At 39.0% G+C, this 20,533-nt stretch overlaps 1 protein-coding gene across 1 annotated transcript in view; it reads left to right on the forward strand.

Moving 5' to 3' along the window:
• Positions 1 to 20,533, forward strand: part of ext1b (exostosin glycosyltransferase 1b) — a 65,943-nt gene that overhangs the window by 29,125 nt on the left and 16,285 nt on the right. Inside the window, exon 3 of the mRNA XM_079484619.1 lies at positions 20,301 to 20,394. Within this exon, the coding sequence (XP_079340745.1) occupies positions 20,301 to 20,394 (94 nt within the window). The remainder of the gene's footprint in view (positions 1 to 20,300; positions 20,395 to 20,533) is intronic.

Genomic DNA, 20,533 nt, shown 5'->3' on the forward strand with positions numbered 1-20,533 from the left:
ATGTAGACTAGTAATGATTACCCCCTTAATGTTTCCATGGCGACGCGTCCTATTTGTCACGTGACACACCGCAGCCACACCTTATGACAGATCGCCTTAATTTCTTTTTTTTTCAAAATATTCACAAACTTGCTTACCACGTCATCAACTATCTGATATTCCGATTCTCAAAAATGTGTAAGTGAGTGTGTTTGGTCATTTATAAATAATCTTGATCTATACGTGAGACGGGTGCCACCATGTTTCTTTGCGACGCAGTTCAGAGAGTTTTGTCTGTCATCAGTTTCTCCCGAAATACATGCAAGAAAGTGGCCGGTGAACTCCGAGAACTTTAACTCTTGTAAACTTTATAGTTACTTCCACTATGTCTGTCTGATGTGAATAACACACGTCGTCAAATTATATTTGAATAGATTGTTATTGCTGCTTCCACAGACACGAGTGTGTATTTTACAAACTCCAAATGTATTGTTTTACTTGTGCGTATGTGTATTTAAATGTCTGAAACCTAAAATAAACATTATTAGGTTGAAAACACTAATAAACACTAAAGCTCGTCCGTCTCTGGCTCAGCGCAAACCAACGCGCGAAAGCACAATTTGAATCTGGCAGTCACTGAACATACTAAATCTCATATCTGGGACCGTATTCTCAGGGGCACGGAAATAATATCCCATATATGGGACCAGAGCCGGGATTCGAGGCCGGTGCGTGAATGATAACGTATTAGCTGTACGCGCACCGTACTATTGGGTTTCGGAACCAGTGTAACAAAGTTCCATGAAGGGAAGGAAGGAGGCGGGAACCGGCGAACATTTAACATCTTTAATCAAATCAAATAAACAAGGACGTAAAAGACAAACACAATTTCCGGGCCCGGACCTCTCTCACTGACAGTCCGGTCCCTCGTCCACTTATGCTTCACAATCTCCTCCGTGAGACCAGACCGGTGCGCGTACAGCTCGTTATCATTCACGCACCCGCCTCGAATCCCGGCTCTCTCCCCCCCCCTACCTCACTACAATTTTATTTGTAACCATGAATACAAAATTCCGGAAGATTTGATCTCACGTTTCCACATAAGGCATAAAAAGGAACATTTCCTCCCATTTGGCGCGCCCCACCTGTCACGTCTCCATGCCCCACTGGTGGGGCGCCCCACAGTTTGAGTAACGCTGCTTTATTGTAACATTACCATTGTATGTCATGTATAGCTTGTATAGCTGTTATATTCAATTTTGATTCAAAGTTACCCAGAAAAGTGAGGATGTAGTTATCAACTTAAGGATTGTATAGCTGGAAAAATGTTTAGCTTGTATAGAATGGAAGAATTGCATAGATTAATGCATTGCAAGCACCTTTTTGATGTTTTATTCAAGCTTTCTAATGCTTACTGTTCTTACAAATGTAGCTTGAAAGTCTGAAAGTCTTACAATGTTCTAATTGTGTCGTATTCAATATCATTCCTCCATATTTTAAATTCCCAGCCTTAGTGAATTTTGAATATATATCCTTTTCGACAAGTAAGGTTGAGAATTCCATTTCATGTTGACTTTAACAGCTCTCTACTTGATTTGAGAAATGAAGATCTCAGTCTGTTTGCGTTAATTTGTCATTGGGCCTCTTAACATTTGACATTTCGCTAATGTTCTCTCTTTCTCTCTCTCCCCGCATGTCCTTCTCCTCGTTGCGGTTCATCAACAAAGGTAAGCGAGTTCTTCATTCTTTCACCTGCTTGTTCATTTGCCCTTATTTATGCGTTCAGCAGCATTCATTCACGCTTTTCTGTGATGCAAACATACACAGTTCATTATAGCTAGTTGAGTGAATTAAAGGGGCAGAGGAGGAGGGGGAGGTCGTGAGAATTGTCCTGCGGTCTCTCCCGAACATGCCTCGACTATCAATGTGACTGCCACACACATGTAAACAAACCCACCAGGCCACTTCTGCCACAACACAGTCACGCCTCTTAAGGCTCATCTATTCACACCCGACTCGTAGAGCCCATTTTTATGCCTCTCTTGGTCAAGTATGAAGGGATGATGTTCTGGAGATGAAAAGAGAGAGCGTGAGTAGAGAGAGTGAGTCATGTCTCGAGCAGAACGCAGCCACTGTGTGGGTGACTTCATAATGATTTCCCTGTTCGCCGATAAACCATTTCCCGGGATGTTTAAAGCCCGCCCGATAAATAATGCAGGGTATTATTAAAGCTTTTTATTGTTTTCGCTCATTTTGCAGCAGGTTAAACTGATCTCTTTGGAAAGCCGGTGTGGATCAAGTTGAAAGATTCAGACTCCTGCAATGTAGAAGAGATATTTTTGGCATGTGCAAATGTATTTGGCAATTGCAAGATCCTGTGAAATCAGAATTGTGGATTTTAGTCTGTTAGCTTTGAAGCCATCTGTATGAGAGGGTACTCAAGAAAGTTGCTCAAATTAACTTTCAGCAGACATATGTATGTCTGTTTTCTCTCCGATGAAAATATTTGGTTTCTAATCCTACGCCACACAGAAATGCGTCCAATCGAATGCTCTCTGAGCATCACCCTTCATCCAACACCAAACATTCTTTGTGTAACTCGGTGATTTTTAATTTTGTTAGGTTGCTAATTCGTATGAATTTATATGATCTAATTTGTACATTATAGTAGATCTTCTTTTACCCAGTGATGTTTGTTTTATAGGAAATCCGTCAACACTAAAACTGAAATCGTTTGATTTCATTGAGTTTTAAGTTGTGCGTAAGTGCTGCAACGGGCTCCATCATCTCTCTTGAGCTGTGAAGTGCTGACCTTGTAGAATAAGTGGGTTAATGATCATTCTTTCAGTGGGTGTCCATTAAACACTAGCTTTCAGCTGTACAGGTGGGAAAATGTCAAGGTTTGGTCTTTCTGATGTCCTTCCTCACTCTCTGCTCCACTTTTTTCCTTCCATAGGCCGTCTTTTTCTTTCTTGCAAAAGCAAGAGGCAGCAATGTTTATTCTTTTCTGCTGTTTTGTCTGTTGCTGTATGTGATGACAGGCTGTTTTGTGGCTAGTTGAAATAAGAGTCTCTATCTGTCTTGCTGTAACGTCCAGAGCCCTCAAGACTTCTGCGGCTGGACTGTGGTCTCACTGGGTGGCTAAACTAGCCACACGATTACAGTAAGAACACATAGTGTCATATGTCTAGTCCATCTAAAGCCTGTTTGGACGCTGATGCAATAGCCCGAATGGTCCCATAGCCTGAGGGAGCTTTCGCTCTTGAGTTTTTGGTGAAGATCGCTTGGTAGATGTCACAGTTTGACTGGTGCTGAAGGAGTTGCATGGTTAAGCAATGGTCTGGAATACAGATTAGTTTGGACAATTTGAGATCAAACAACCTACCATTTTTTATGTCTATCTGAGTTTAATGTAACCCCTTTTGAAATCAACTTAGAGATCCATTTCAGACAGACACATGGGCGTATAAATATTTGTGTAGTAAAATCTTGATGTCAATTTTTGATCCAATTCTGGCTACTAACAAACCATTAACTTCAACTTTTCCCTCAATAAACTTGTAATTTGTTGCTTATCAATTGTTTGTACGGTGGTGTTTAGGTATTAGGTAGGGTTAGAGATGTAGAATATGGTCATGCACAAAATCTGCTTTATAAGTACTTATTAACAGCTAATATGCTAATAATAGGCATGCTAATGAGCAACTAGTTAATAGTAAGAATTGGTCCATATACTACTGTGTTACCAAAAGTTTGTCTCTTCATTTCTATTTTCTTTATATAGCACATTTAAAAACAACCATGGTTGACCAAAGTACTTAACAATGTCCAGAAATAAACTCGCACACAAACAAGACAAATACAGTAAAAACATCACAATTTCTCAGCTCAGCTTGAAATAAAAACCAAGGACTGTGCAAAGTTAATCACCTACATTCCTTCCTTTTATTTGAAATGTTTATATCCATGCAGTTTTAGCTTTTTAATTTGTTTTTGTAATTTGTGTATTACAAGTACAATCAAACTGCAGGTTTTTTTTATTCAAGCCATAATAGCTCAACAAAAAACACAGAAACATGATAACAGAGTTATCTCATTTTGAAACCAAACTCTGCTAATACACTTCTTGAAACCAAGTGCTATAATTGTGAAAGCAGATGTAGACTATCAGGTGAGATGTCTTATTGAACTCTTGTTCCCACCGGGCAGTGAAATGAAGTGTGAAAACCACCTTTCAGGATGTGGTTTCTAATCCACACTGACGCCTTCATAAGTACAGTAATATTTCTCACCTACAGTTCACCCATATTCTTTATAAGAGCAGCTAGTCTTCAACATCTTGTGATGTCATTGTGTTCTCAAAGAAAATCTGTTTTAGGCGGATATGTTTTTATAAGTCATTAGTTGAGCTAATTATGTGAAGAGTCGGGTGCTAGACTACACCCTTCCGATTTATGTACGTGTGTTTGCTGCGAGTCAGAGGGGATTTATTGTTTTAGGAGAAGGAGCAATAGCAAGATGAAAGGAAACAAAATGCTCATGAAGGTGAAAGAGCATTCATGTTTCTTGAGCCTATTGCCCGGGGACTGATTCTGGGCCCCTGCACATGTCGGTACTTTAGTGTTCATTAGTCATAAGTTAGTGCATTGCAGAGAGGAAAAAGACTGCAGCTACACAGCTGCTTTCAAACGCTTCCCCGCAGACCTGTTGGGCCTTGATTTGTTGTGGCAGGTCTGCGTCTGAGCTCCGCTCGGGTGCTGGCCTGACTTCTCCTGCTTTAACCGTGGCCAAAAGTGCAAATGTAAATAAAAATCTCTCCCGAGTTGATATCTGTAATGTTTGATTGGTTTCAAATGAAAGAAGAATGTTTTTTTCCTCTGCTTTCTCCAGCTCTTTAATCATATGAAGTGGTGGGTGTGTGTCGAATGCTGAACGCGGGTTGCGCTGTCACACACGCTCTGGCAGCCTCTCTGCACCTGAATGCTCCCTCATTTTTCCTCTGGAAGATTTATAGTGGCTAGGATGTTGGAGACAGGCCATTACCATGAGCTCTTAGAAGTCATCATTCAAACAAAGAGGAGAACACATCAAGCCGGATGCTTCCCTGACTCAATGTTGTTAGCATCCTATGATCATGAAGTGGGCGAACTGTTGTTGTGGACTATGTTTACTGTTCGTGAAAGCTTTGAAAATTATTTTGCTGTGAATTTGATACTGCTAAACCATGAGATCCGCTCACAACCAATAAGAACGTACTTGATGTTTAATATGCGGTTACAGTATATGGCGCATTGGATAAAAGTGTCTGCTAAATGTAAATGTAAATATGGATGTTGTGCCATTGAGATTTCGCTCTGGAAGTAGTCGAAACTTGCTTTTGTGGTTGTGGTAAGGAGAAAGATTTAGGTGATAGAGAATTTATAACCTGACAGGTTAAGACAATGTTCGAAGGGCATCATTTTATGGTGTGCAGGTTGTTTATATAGCACGGGGCTCTGTATGACAAAGATATAAATCGTTGATATTGTCTTGAGTTGTAAAAGGAGCATTTGAGATTCACCTGGGGGTACGAACTTGATATGACACATTTGGGTCTTGACGGTCCAGGTTTTAATGTCTTTTAATGAATAGGCAGGATTTGATGTTTTGCGGCTGTGTCTGTATATGTGCAGCAACCAGATCCAGGCGTCTCTATGGATGTCAGCAGTTCAGGCAAGTTTAACGGGTGGCAACGTAATCATCAACTCGTCAATTTACAGCTGAAGGATTCTGGGATCTCCCAGAAGACTTTCTGAATCAAGCCATTATCACATACATCCACTCCAAGTAGTGTGAACACATGCCGTATGCAAGCCATGTCTTCTCCTCAGATTTTATTATCTTTCCTGTAAAAAACGAAGAAAATATGGGGTAAAACAGGACGGGATTGGAGTATTTTGAGTCTCTTGTGATAAGAGCATCTGGTAACTTTGTATTGATACTAAATATATTCGGCAACAAGTTAATATTTATAACTTGAAACTTGTGGATAAATTTAATATCAGTCATTCCGATTAATTATTAAATCGAGATGAATTTACTTGACGTTGAAAGTCATCTGAGAAATGTAATCTTGTTTTATGAAAAAATATGAATTAAATCAATTTTACCCTTTACTTTCCTCTAAAGAACACAAAATATTATTCGGATGTCGGTAACCGATCAATAGCGGTACCCATTGACTTACATTGGTTTTGTGTCCATACAATAGAAGTGAATGGGTACTGCCTTTGCCATTGGTTAATAATAATAATAATTTAAAATATCTTCTTTTGAGTTCTGCAGAGGTTTATGTTTAAAGCAAGCAAAAGGATATGCCAGTGAGGTAAGACAAGTGAAAGAAAGGTAAATTGTTTTGCTTGTTTTGCACATTTTAATTCTCCGTTTCAGCTAAATGAAATAATTTGCAATTGTAGATTCGGGGTATTGCTGTACTTTTTAATTCAGCAATATTGCACAACCTTATATTACCATATCGTCACTATCTGAAAGCTATTATCTCAAACTGCCACTTTACAGGACGTGATGAACAATAAAGCTTTTTTATTAATCAAACACTGTTAAAGTTGACAAGTTCTTTTCAATACTTTTTATTGTTTGAATATTTGCTGACCCATAGAGACAATCATGAGTGATGACCAATAGTTAGTGGTGAAACGGATCTTGCTCTACGGTTCAGAATGCATGGGACCTGCAGATAAACTGTAAATGTATTCCTCATGGAGTAAAATATAGTTTTAGTGCGCACATGCTCTCACTCTCTCTCTGCAGTATCTCGACGAGTAAGATACGAGATACTCTCATACATATCTTAACTTAAACCGCTGCGTTTGTCAAAGCACAAATGATGCGATCCAATGCGCCATTAAAACATTTAACGCGCATCACTTCATACATTTTGACTTGCCGCTCACTCATAAATCAGTTACGCATTTGAGAAGATGAGAAAAAGTCAGTCGAGATACTTACTCCATGATTGTGACCTCATAACATCAGTCACATTTATAATCTGATCTCGAGATCCAGTTGTCAGCTGTTAACTCTGATTACATGTTTATATTTGTTATTACATTGCCTAGAAGACAAAAAAAACTGTTTAGGAATCAAAATCTGTTGGTATCTTCAGGGTATTTTGACAACTTCATTTTTATAAAATTCTCTAAACTCCTTATATTATAAAAATAAAACCGTGAGGAGCATTTCGATTTGCTGAATAAAGGATCCGATACGTGATCCTAATATGATCCGAACTGTGAGTTTTGTGATCCGTTGCACCACTACAAATAGTAAAAATTCATGAAATGAATCATGCATAATGATGATAAGAGGTTTCAGTCCCACAGCAATTATATCTTATACAACAAGTACTGTGGTGTGTCCAGTTTTTCTCCTGCCCGATCGTGGCTTTTCATTTTATCTGCACATTGTCGTGCCCACCGACCCCCATCAAGTCTCTCAATCTCAGCAGTAGGGCTTATTTGAGGATTTTCCCTCAGACTAGTCACATTTAAAAAAGGCCTATCTTTTGAACAAGGCCATCTTTCACAGAAAGTGACTTCTGGACCGAAGCTGTCAGGTTGATTAAATATCACTATTGCGCATTCCCTGACCTCTAAAGCATCCGCGCTCTGCGGAGGCTCAGTCCGACTCTGTCAGATCTTCTGACATTCTGTCTGCTGTGGCCGCAACTCTGTCTTCGTCCAATCGCGGCGGCGCTTTTTGTTTCTCCTCCAATCAACACGAGCGATGGTATCGTTACAGGCCACTGAGCAGGATAAAGCTATTGCGCAGCCCGCTCCTCTGGCAGCATGACATTTAGAAAGTCTGTTTGTGTTTATCTGTCACAATCTGCCCATTTCCACCGCCTGTCAGCTAAGGTTGGGCGAATCTTTCTGTGCCCGACAAATGCTGTGGCATTTCTGAGGAGTTAAAGATTATCATGACCTGAATGTTCGAGATTTATATCAGCGCTCCTGACTTATGTCGAGGTAAAGAGCATTTCTAATTGCTTCTGCCGAGTTTCATTCTCGGATGCTTATGAAGTTTCACTCGTGTTCTTGGGTGCACAACGCACATGCTTTATTACATAGCCACTCGAAGGTTGTTTACAGTTTAGCTCGCTAATTAGCATATTAACTTCTCCCTGTTATCTTTTTCTCTTCTGGCACATTAATTCTGATGTTAGTCACAGGCTGCTGTTGAATGAATGGCCGGTGCCTGAGTCTCAGTTAATGTACTTATACGTTATAAAAAGACAATGTGCTGCATTGGATATTGTAAAATATCTGCTCTGAAGCCAGCATGGCATAACTGGGTCATTGTAACTTATTGCGCATCAATTACAGAAAATAATATTACCATGCTGTTCTTATCTTATTGGTAAGAACAGAGAATAAGATCCATAAATTCCATAAAGATCACTTCACAAGATGTAAACACTGGTCCAGAAACACCTCTGGTTTTAGTTTGTAAGCTTTTTTATCTCGCATATATAATGTTTCGGTTGTATATGTGCTGTTGGTTGTATTTTGTTCAAACGTTTTGTGTAGTGTTAAAATAATTAAGTTTCAGCAACACAACATAAACAAATGTTGTGTAGCCCAAACTTAACGTTCGATAGACCTCCACAAAGAATCAATAACTGATAAGGTGGTTCAATAATAAAAATGTAAATCGAGATGTAACGATTCACTCGGCTTGCGATGCGATGCTGTACGTTTATTTTGTACAATAAAATAATATTTTCTCCAAGAAAGACCACTGATCTATAGCAATGCTTCAGAATGGTGAGTATTAGGATTTATCCTGCATCACCATTAACATATTAAAAAACAAAACTACAGAAATTGTAGAACTGCTCCCCAGTCATATATTAATATTCAGCCGAAGCGCATGTGATCACAGTCATGGTCTATTATAAATCACAACACATGTGGCAGATCACAGACTATAATAAATCACTTCCTTTAAGAACCTCTTCATCTTTCTTCTGTATGCCTTGGGATATAATGTCTTCCAAACACATAAGTCATTGTTTTAAGTGAAAAGTTATTGTCAAACTAGGAGGAATGAGTCACGCTGTTGTTGAACAATGTTGACTGGAATGTTTGACTGTAGTCATTGTTAGTTTTTGTAGCTCCTCCAAACCTCTGCGCTTCACTGAGCACCTTGACAAGCCAAGCGGTCGGTTATACAAAAAAGACGTGCTCATGACGTTCAACATTGTTTTCCAATTGTTCCCAACCTGGAATGAATGCATCACTCTAGTTTGTTTGTAAACCAAAATGATAAGGGCTTGTCCGTGTTGTCATTGTGTTCTGGAACGAGTACTTTTGACTGCTGTTAATTCATGCCAGTTTAATTATGTCGTAACCTCAGGTAGATTGTACCGTTACAGACAATTTACAATACTCGTCTGGCTGGGATGTGATTCATTTTCTGTTATTTCAGCGACGGGTCATTTAACGTGTAAAATGGACACGTATTAAGTCAAAGCTGCATATCTACAGTAATCACAACGCCTGTTACACTGGTTGAGACCACTAAAATCACATATGTGGTGTGGGATTAGAAAACTCTTTGAAGCAGTCAGTATTGGATCTGTCGGATAGCCCTGATTTCGCTCCCTGAAGATTCCCCAGAGTCTTCGGCGCTTGCTAAATGGCCGCACCGTGACACAGGAGGTGTCGACTAGAGCGGCAGGGTGACAAATGGGAGCTCGAGCGTGCTCTTTCATGTCTCTGCACTAGGGAGGTGGTGCTTTATTGTTGTGTGGATGGAGCTCTCCCAGAAGCACATCCTCTAGAACGACCCCTTTGGATATGGGGTTAGACACATGACACATTGAACATCATACAAACTCAAAAAATGACCTGTAGAGTGCAGGCTCGAATAAAGAGGGGAATAATTCACTCGGCCTTTAGTTCAGACACCGTCTGTATTTGCCAAGCGGCAAGCGTGCATGACGCCCAAACGGTTTTACAGGAATCGCAGAATTCCATTGTTTATTTTGCTGCAACATTTGACTTCAGGCCAAAGTAAAATCCATGCAAGCAGCAAAACGCCAGTCTATAAAGCTTTTGTCCATTTCGGCAGGAAAGCCTTTTATGAGTGAAGGGGTTTTAAGGCAGCGAGAGAGAGCAGTCACTTTGCTTTAGATTCGCACTTGCCTCCTATTACCAAACACCGGGATTCAGGCAGCTTTCAGAAGTATCTCATCACCTGCCTTGGCGCTTTAAGGTGGGAGTGGAGCTCTCTTTGAAGCCACGGCCCAGATGTGCCATTTGGCGTGGCGTAAAGCCACAGAGCTATTTGAAGTCTTGTGTTTGTATGCCAGCCGTTTCTTAAATCCCACTCTCATATTTAGAGTTGGAAACAAAGCTATAAAAGGGATATATGATCGATGAACGTCGGCAGCCGTCCATAAGTAGGACGTTTTTTGGGGGTTCTTTTTTTCGTATTTCGAGGGAAGATGGAGTTGAGAGAATCTTGTGTTCTAATTAACTGCGTTTAACCCAAGGTCATATCGTGCTGGGGGAAGGGGGCTCCATGGGCTTTTCTTAAATGTTTTATTGAGTTTCTTTGAACTCCTACAGCTGGGGGGTGAAGCATAAGCCTTCCTGTCAGAGCACAATGTGCATCTCTGCTTTTTAAAGAGCTCTGGAAGCTTTGATTGGTTTGCAAATGATTCTTTGCGTACAGTCTCGCAGCACGGTCTCACTTTTTTGTTTTGACTTCACAAGATATGGTGTGTTTTTCACCGTAGGTGAGGCCTCGAGGTGTCTCATTTTCAGTTGAGTGACAGATTGAAATAGGTTTAAATTAAAGGCCCGTTCATATTGTGTGAAGTTACAAAGAAAACATTTACTGTTAAAGGAGAAGTTCACTTTCAAAATAAATGTTCATGATAATTTACTCGCCCCCATGTCATCCAAGATGTTTGTTTTTGATGAACAAAATCCTGGAATGTTTTCATAAAAATTTTAATCTCTTTTCGAATACATAAACATCTTTGATGACACGGGGATGAGAAAATTATCAAGATTTTTTTAAAAGTGAACTACTCCTTTAACCTTGCATGGTATGCATGTTTTTTTTGCCATTCAATGTTGAATTGCAGTAGATATTAAGAAGGAGAACTGATTTAATTCTCTCTTGTTTATTTTGTTACATGTTTCTGATTTAATTTCTATAATGATTTCAAGTTATTTTATGGTTATGCACCGATGCTAAATTTCTCCACCTTTACGAATAGCAGATTATTCAGTGTGATATCTGCCGAGACCGATTCTGACGATTAAATTAATATTTCTTAACTTTCTTAAATCAATGACCATTAATATTGAAGATCAAACTCCTGATATTTCTTAACATTTTCTGTATATAGAGCACAAATTCATTACATTTTCCTGTCCTCTTTTGATTGCTCAAGCTATATCAGCCCTGAACAAAAAATTGGTTATTTCGATCGATATCCGATTATTGGCTGATATATCGGTGAATCTCACAATATATACATTACGATCGGGAAGAAAACACCATCGAGACTTTTGTGTCATCTTTACTTTAATCCATTTTCAAAACGCTCACAAACTTTTTTTTACCTTTTATTTCAATTTGATGTTGGCACCGTTTCAAAGCATGACCTCAGAACTGTTGATTTCATCACATTGGATGGGATTATTTAATCCTGTGACTGTTATCTATTCATAAATGACATTCTTGGCTGGAGGCTGCCTGCGTTTTCACCGCAAATGACTGTATTAAAATCTCCCAGCACAGTAACACAGGTGCGCTTTGTGGAAGTGTCTCTGTCTTTTTGTGATCTGCCAGCTGTGTGTGGTTTTGTGGCGTAATTGACATGAAAGCCTCTTTCTTACCTTTGTGTCGTTACACTTACCATAAAGTAGTGTTGCTTGCTTCAGAGATAAAGGAGTGTAGATTCCTTTACACTGATGTCATTCATTACTCCTCACAAATGACATTTGTTTGGCATGATCTGTATATCAAATGTATAGTTAAAACTTGAACAAGTTACCGTTACAGTCTTCACAAATATTATAGTTACATTTATAATTAATTCACACAATCTGTCATTATAACAATCTGATATCCTGTAAAAATAACTTTGTTACTAGGCAAATTGGAGAAACCACGTGTACACAGACTTTAGTATATAACCTTATTTAAGATAGTCATGAGATTGTATTGGAGGTAACCGACAACACTGTCAAACGCTATTATTAACGCTCATCTCTCCAATTCCTTTTGCAGTTTTTGCCTATTGTAGATTTGTTTCTCTCTCTCTCCCACCGTCGGATTTATTTGCAGTTTCATTTTTTCGCCTGACAGTCTCCTCCTCTCCTTTTATTCCCTACATTATATCTAGTTTTCTAGTTGAGTTTTCCTATACCAGACCGCATCCTTGCCCTCCATCTGATCCCGCACCTCCTTATTTGTGCAGATCCATTGCTTTGTTTTCTTTACATGCTATAACTAGTTCTGTTCAAATCTTCTCATTGGTCATCCATGTATTGTTCTTTGTACTCCTTATCAAGATTTAGTGTTCTTTTCAGAGGTCAGATTGGTGGTGTTAGTCTGTTTGTCATTTGTTTTCATTAAAAGCAAGTCTCTCGGTCTGTTTATTCTGTCTTTTGTCAATGAGAGATTTTGTTGGCTTATTGTGAGCCAAAACTGCATACCACTCGTGTTTAATCCGTTTATTATTTGCCCAGTTTTTGTGCATTATAGTTCCTTTTCCATACCATCTAAAGATTTTCATGGCATCTTTATATACGATCGGAATGTTACCATTTGACAGGAAAACTGCTAATAGGAAAGTTAGCAACTCTAGCCAAGGGGGCGGGACTTATCAGAGGTGCAAGTTCAAACATTTACATTTATGCATTTGGCAGACGCTCACATTGCATTGTACTATCCATGTCTTTTTAAGCATGTTTAACATGATAGATGCAGCTCACTGCAACAGAAACGGCAGTCAAAGCCCTGTTCCGCTTGTGTTATGTCATGTTCTGTGTGCTGGGCATGGCACACACACCTGAGGAGACAGGTACATAGTGTTACTTCCCTCTGCTTCCTGTCCTGGAGGAAAGAGCATATTTTCTTTGCTGTGTCTCTCTCTTGTCATCCTGCTCCCCAGGGTTCCTCTCTGCGTCTGTCTGAGGAACCCAACACCAGCTACAGAAAGAAGCAGCTTCTTTGTTGGGACAACGGATTGGATGGTTCTTTCTGTCCTACGTGTCCAAAACCACAATCTGACCTCCGGTGACCGAGTCACCATCCCTTCTTCTCATTGTCTGTTTTCCCCCTCTGGCTAAATAGCACAACTCAGATCCACGAGACACGCCCGTATCGAGTAACCTGCTGAGGAATTTCTTTTGAAGATGCTACTTTTCCAGTCTCTCAAAATTAAGCCTTTTTAGGACCATTAAAAAGGCATTTATTATGATAAATATGAAGTACAAAGTGGAAGGTTTAATTTCACGATTACATGCGTTGTACTTCCTTTTTTTACTTTTGCTGAAAACATGGTTTTACTGTTGATGTGGGAAGAATTACTTTACATTGTGCTTTTGAATTTCTTTGTATAATTATTTGTACATATTCACATTGATAATATTCCATGTTAAAAATAACAAAGCAGCAAAAAAAACACAAATTAAACCATTTGGACACATTACAGTAATTGAAATAACAATTACAGGAATCAATTATGAAAACTCTCACGAAATAAATTAAATAGAATATCATAACCTTAAAGGAAAAGTTCGCCCGGAAATGAAAATTCTGTCATTTAATCTGTATAAATGTATTTGTTCTGTTGAACCATAAATATGTTTTGAAGCATGTGGGAAACCAAATCTTTCTGAGACACTTTTGACTACCAATGTAGTTTAGTTTCCTATGGTATCATTCATCCAAATATCTTCATTCCAAACAATGTAAAAATAATACAGGTTTAAATCTGAGTAAATGAAGACTGAACTTGACCTTGTAAATCTAATGACAATTCTAAGTCATTATTATTTATATAGCACCTTAAAACAACATAACTGCTGACCAAGGTGCTTCATAGCAACACAATAAACAGGCATAAAAATACAGAGTATAAAAGAGTATGTTACACTAATGGATATTGATAGTTGCTGAAATATTATTCGTTTGATAAATAATTCTGCTGTCACTTATTAGTAGTCAGGACGTGGGGTTTGGGGTCTCTGGATGACTTAATGATTGGTATTGGGAGACCCCATCTGCATAGACCATTGAGCTCTGATTGCAGCCCTCTTCTCCCTCTTTCATTTCTTTTTGTCTTGGAGCCACATATGGTGAGGAAGATAATATGCTTTTAGCTCTAGAATAGAATACATTTCAATGCATTTGCAAATAGATTAGCTAGTTATGAGTTTCTGCTCACTAATGGGGGAAGGGCTACTGTAGATGGGTTTGACTGCTTTGAGTTCGTCTTTAAAGACCAACCAGTTTAATGTAGAGTTCACCCAAAAATGACCCTCAAGTCTGTGTAAATGTATTTGTTCTGATGAACACTGAGAAATATATTTGGAAGAATGTAATGGGGCACTTTTGACTACCATTTAAATTATTCCTACTTTGCTAGTCAATGGCGGCCAAGAACCGTTTGATTACCAGCATTCTTCCAAATATCTTTCTCTGTGTTCATCAGAACGAAGACATTTATACAGATTTGGAACAACTTGAGGGTGAGCACGACAGAATTTTCATTTTTGGGTGAACTGTCCCTTTAAACAAAGCAGAAACACTGCAATGTTTTTGACTAGCTTAGGTACCTTAGGCGGTTTTGGTGGTTTGGGTAATCTTTTCAAGGAGAAAATGTCACATCATTGTACGTTAATCTTAAGACTTTTTGGCTGGACATATTCAGACCGACTGTTTTCATTTTATTCCAGTTTATAAAGGGTTGCCACAGTAGAACTTCAGCCCACTTAGCCATTTAACACTTGACTTTAGGAATATTTTAATCACTGATGTCTGTTATCCATGAAAGAAGCGACTATTCTATCTGTAAATGCTTGTCACGCAGTCTTCGAGAGAGGCCAGAGATAGACTTGTGCTGACATGTCCCGAATCAACCCAGCGCACAGCGTCACGTCACCACAGTCCTAGCAGCCATCTGGATATAAACTGGTGCTTTGAGTCACATCTGGTCATCAACATGCTTGGTTCTGATAGCCCTTCCAACCATTCAGACCACACAGCGGTTCACGACTAAATATTCTCTTTGTGTCGACAGGAAAGGCAGTATTTTACAAAGCGTGTTTCTGTACCCCAACGGTCGTCCGATCAAGACTCATTTTTCATCATAGTCTTCTGACAGGATATCTCAAGTGGGACAAAATGTGTCCCTGTGGAATAACAGGATAGCCTTGTTTCACCACCGAACTCTTTGATTTTATATCTAACCATTGTGTTTCAATAAAGCAGCACAAATTATTCATGGATACGTTCTGAATTAAAGGCTTGCTGTCGATTTTGTAAGATCTGACAGATGAACAACTCGGACTATATTAAATAACATCACTTCAGTTATGAAAGGCACCATCTTTGATAATTACTTCTATCAATGTCACTATGGTAACGTGCATTATTCACAGATAACAGAAATAGAAAAGGGGCTTGATGGTTGTCAATCCCAAATACGACTGATTCAACAGAGCCTGGGATTTATTTGAACTTCACGTTTTGTGCCAGGCCAAGTCACTACAATTACTCATAAATCAAGTGATATCCTCAATCTGTTTTGCTTTATAGAGAGTAAGGTAGATGAAAGGATAAATTGAGAAGATTTCATGATACTTCTGTCATAATAAATTTAGGGTCTGGAACAACCGAAGATGATCTTGACATGGAAATGATAGAAGGTAGAAGTGAGTAAAGCTGCGTCATATTTAGCTGCGGTCATACTTGCGTTCACACAAGGAAAATACATTTTTCTAAAGCCTAATAAAACTCTTTAAGTGGTCTATAAGGATTGTAATATTTTAATAATTTTTATTGTCAATGTATAAACAGCTTTTCACTAAATCCCCAGCTTTCTAGGTTGCGAATATCATCTTGTTGACAGATTTTTATGTGAGGTATTCAGGACGGTTTCGCCAGACATTCATAATAGGGATTTTTATTAACCTCATCTGTTGACGTGATGTCAGACTCGCATTAAGGGGACAGTTCACTCTAAAATGAAAATCTTTTTATTTATTCACCCTCATGTCATTCAAACCCGTATGATTTTTTTCCCATCTTTGCAACGTAATTCAAACAAGACGTGAATGGGAACACTGATAGTTCTACAATCGCCGGCTAAAATCCTGATTAAACAACTTATTTAAAACAACATTTAAACTGCAAAATAACGTTTGAAATTACACTTTAAAAGAAACATTTATATATTGCGGTAGATACAACGCATGCACAAAGCTTCGCTACGGTGGCCATATTGAGCGTTGGGTTCCCCCGATTCGTTTCAATGGCAGTGACGCATCTTGTTAATATTAATATCTTTGGTAACAGTCATATGTCATTTGACCTCAATTTAGTTCAAATGAGCAACTCAAGCACATGAACACTGTAAGATTATAAAGCTGGTGTTTGCTCGAGGACCTCTTCATATTATAATATATTAGGGTATCTTATGTTATGAATGCAAATTGACTGTAATGAGCACTAAATGATCTAATGGATTATTTACAGTGGAAGTGCTGGAGAGAGGAAAAAATAGACACTTCATATGGCTTTTATTCACACTCACACAAACAGCAATACACACCTTGTAGTAGCCTTGCTTGACTGTCAACTCTTTATTCTGTGCAAATCTGTCCATGTAAATATTGTCATAGCACAGTTGGCATTCATGTTCTCTGCCTGGATTATCTAACAATGGGTATGATTACTGTAACCGTAATGTAGATGTTCTCCCATTAAACTTATGAAATAAGAATCTTCTTTTACTGCTAGGGATGCTCATTTCAGTTAATTTCCCTGACCGAGAACCAACGCTCATTATTTGAACACTAACCGTTAACTAATAAGATTTTAATATTAAACTGGAATTAAATTAAAATGCATGCGACATCTGGAGGACGCAGACTTCGAATTGCGACACAACTACAGTTGAAAAGGGTCTGTGACCCAATAAAAAAATGTGTACAGATGTATTTTAACATGCAAACAGCAGCGTAACGAATAGATCAACAACATATTATCACATTTTCACGAACCTGCTGTGATTTGGACAATGTATTTTATGCTTTGGATTTATATTTATCTCCACAGGCAAGAAAATAACTAATAATTCAAATTATGACCAAACGAAAGCATAGAAGAACCAACAATGTTTATTTCCATCAGAAAGTTTTTTCATCAAATACAAATAGCAGGCCTACCTCAATCCAAAGCTTGGCTTAGTTTTTATTTAATAAAGTAACATGTTTCTGTGTTGTGGGGACAGTCTGGATGTTGACAGTTAGACCGGCGACAGAAAACACTCTTTCAGATTGCACGCATGTCCCGGGAATGCAGAGATAACGCCTCGAAGCGTGTTTCATTTTCTTTCCACCAGACAGGATTTTTCTTTCACCATACAGAAAACTAAAAAACTCGATGATTTAAGTTATTTAAAAACATATTATTGGCATCGAGTTAATATCATTATGAAACTATATTATCAATATTATTTAACTTAAAAAAAACATCGTTTTAATCCATCAATCTTTATATAAACATCCCTACTTATAAGTTCTTATGTATTTTAAATGTGAACAAATATTTAGCTTTCAAGATGAAGCTTGTCACACTGTTGGATTCAAATTTTACTTCGATATGCTCACATGAGATTACAGTAAACACCCCCAACTCATTTACATGAATGCTTTTGTCAGACGCTTTTATACAAAGCAACTTATGGTTCATTATATGCTATACTCCATTACAAGCTATGCAATTTATCCAATTTATCCATTCCCTGGGGATCAAACCTATAACCTTTGTGCTGCTAATGCAATGCTGAACCAGTTGAGTCTCGGGAATACTTCTGGCTGTGCTCAAAGATCCTAGTCGAAGTAGACACTAGGAGTGGGTGATACATCAAATATAAACTTTTTTAGCTGTTTTATAGTACACCAATATTAGCATTATTGCAATGATTGTTTTCATAAGACCAGTCCACTTACATTTCCAATACTGCTATGGATATAAATCTGTCTCCACCTGACACTCGCACAATACTTTCTGAAAAGCCATGTTGTATGCTAATGACGCTCTTCAAACTCACATGTGTTTGTCCATATTGAGCTCTGGTTATTTTTCTGAGCTTTTCTCATGAGATTGATGTCTGTGAGGATGGACATACGGCCTCAGGCTGATTGTTCTCCCGCTTAAGCGACGGCCATTTTGGCTCCTTTCCCAGACAAGCTTTTATTCAGATCTGGAATAGGGGGCAGCATTTTTGGGAGGTGTCCGAACGTGACGAAAGGAGAAAGAATAGAACCGGTGGAAATTTTAAAACATTACCTCATTGTGCTTCACCCCCCCACCAAGCATGTGCAGAAAACGTATAATTAACACACTTCAAATGGAGGCATTTAGCTAGAGTTGCTATGGAGACTGTGCATAAAGCTGTGCTTGGGGGCTCCATTCGGGAAGGGTACCCAACCTGTGAAATAAACACAAACACGCCGGGTGTTCTTCGTTTGTTAGACTCTAATAATAATAATTCACTCGAATCGTTTTCTGGTTTTCGTTCTTTACCCAGCCTATCCTCTCACATAGATCGCACACATTCTCCCTACCACAGGTTCACAAAACACTTGTTTGTGTATAAGTGAGCGATTTGCACACTCAGACATCTTCACTTTCGCGTAAATGCGTGCTGTTCATCATCGCTGTTGTCTCTGTTTTGAGTGGTCTGAATGTCAAGGTCGAAAGATGCTCAGGGTTTGACGAAAAAGCAGCCGAAGTGCTTTGATACCATGTAGGCAACATGCACACAACCCTTACAAAAAAGTGATGTTTTCCAGCAGGCACTTGCTCGCTTTCCATGTTTCCTGACATTTAACACGTTCTTTAATGAAATTTGTTGCGTACACCAATAACTAAAAACTTATACAAAAATTGTTCTAAATTTAAGAGAATAGCACTCCACACCACAAACTTTACCCAAACACATTTTGATGTCAATGTTTGTCAAACGTAACCTTGATTTATACATAACGTTATCATCCGTTGGTGTGGACGCTAATGATCATTTTATATTTGATTATTTTTGGTGGCATTTGGTGGCATCACTTTCATTCAGTCGATTGAACATTCTAGAAAATAACTCCTTTTGTCGTCATATTATGACAATAATTTCATAAATTTAACCTCATTGCAACAATCCCATTTTTCTTTGTATGCCGGTTTGCTTAGAGAAAATTGTATATTTTCTCAAATGCAGTATGGACAGATTGGATCCTGTGGCGTTCGCAGTCCAAATCGAAAATGTGCCGTTTCTGTCCTCTACACACACTTTGAGGGCAGAAGCGAGCCTGTGTGTTTACAGACTGTCTGATATTGCTCTTCAGGTGGCTAATCTACGTGAAATGGCACCGCAGAGACCAGGTCTATCTCTCCAGCCTCATTTATATTCTACCACATTAACGCAGGATCAGTCTGATATCCAGACAGCTGGGGCGCGGGCGTGTGTGTTCACACGCGTGCCTTGTTTGTTCACTTTGCGACAGAATGGCCTCTGTGCCTCTGTTCGATAGATCGGTGTGTGTGCCATTTGGGGCAGTATTCAAAGTCAGCATCTACCAATGAGCTGAGGAGGCAAACAGCACAGCTGCACCGGACTCAGCAAGATCATCGCAACACGGATAATGGCAGAGCGTTGAAGTCCGCACCCATGACTCAATCGCCCCCGGTCACGCAACCTTCACCTCGCACGCCCGCCAGTAAATGATGAATGATTTTCTGCCCAATAAATAAGCGTCCGCTGCTTTGACCTGCAGAACTCTTGGTTGATGGTCAGAGCATGTGGTGGACCGAAATGACTGTGTTTGATTTGGAAAAAGCATTGCGATGTTCAGACAGTGTGACTAAATTGTTTCTGCACATATACTGATTTATGCGACTGACATGTGCAGGCAGGTGCCATAACCTCATCCAGCCACGAGATGAAAAATTGTCTAAGTGTAATGTTTTGTTTTGACGTATCATTGATTTACATGTGTGTGTTTGTGCAGGTATGACTACCGTGAAATGCTGCACAATTCCACCTTCTGCCTGGTGCCACGGGGGCGACGGCTGGGATCCTTTCGCTTCCTTGAGGCTCTGCAGGTGAACTCATGCATAAACACACACTTTTGTTTCTATCTTCATAGTCATTTTCAGAATCTTCCCTACTTCCTTTGATATTTCTGTCAATTCTTGGAAACTTCTGTCTATCCTCCAATCGTTACAAGTTTTGAAAAGAACC

This window comes from Barbatula barbatula (genome assembly GCF_947034865.1).
Source record: "Barbatula barbatula genome assembly, chromosome: 21".
Taxonomy (NCBI): Eukaryota; Metazoa; Chordata; class Actinopteri; order Cypriniformes; family Nemacheilidae; genus Barbatula; species Barbatula barbatula.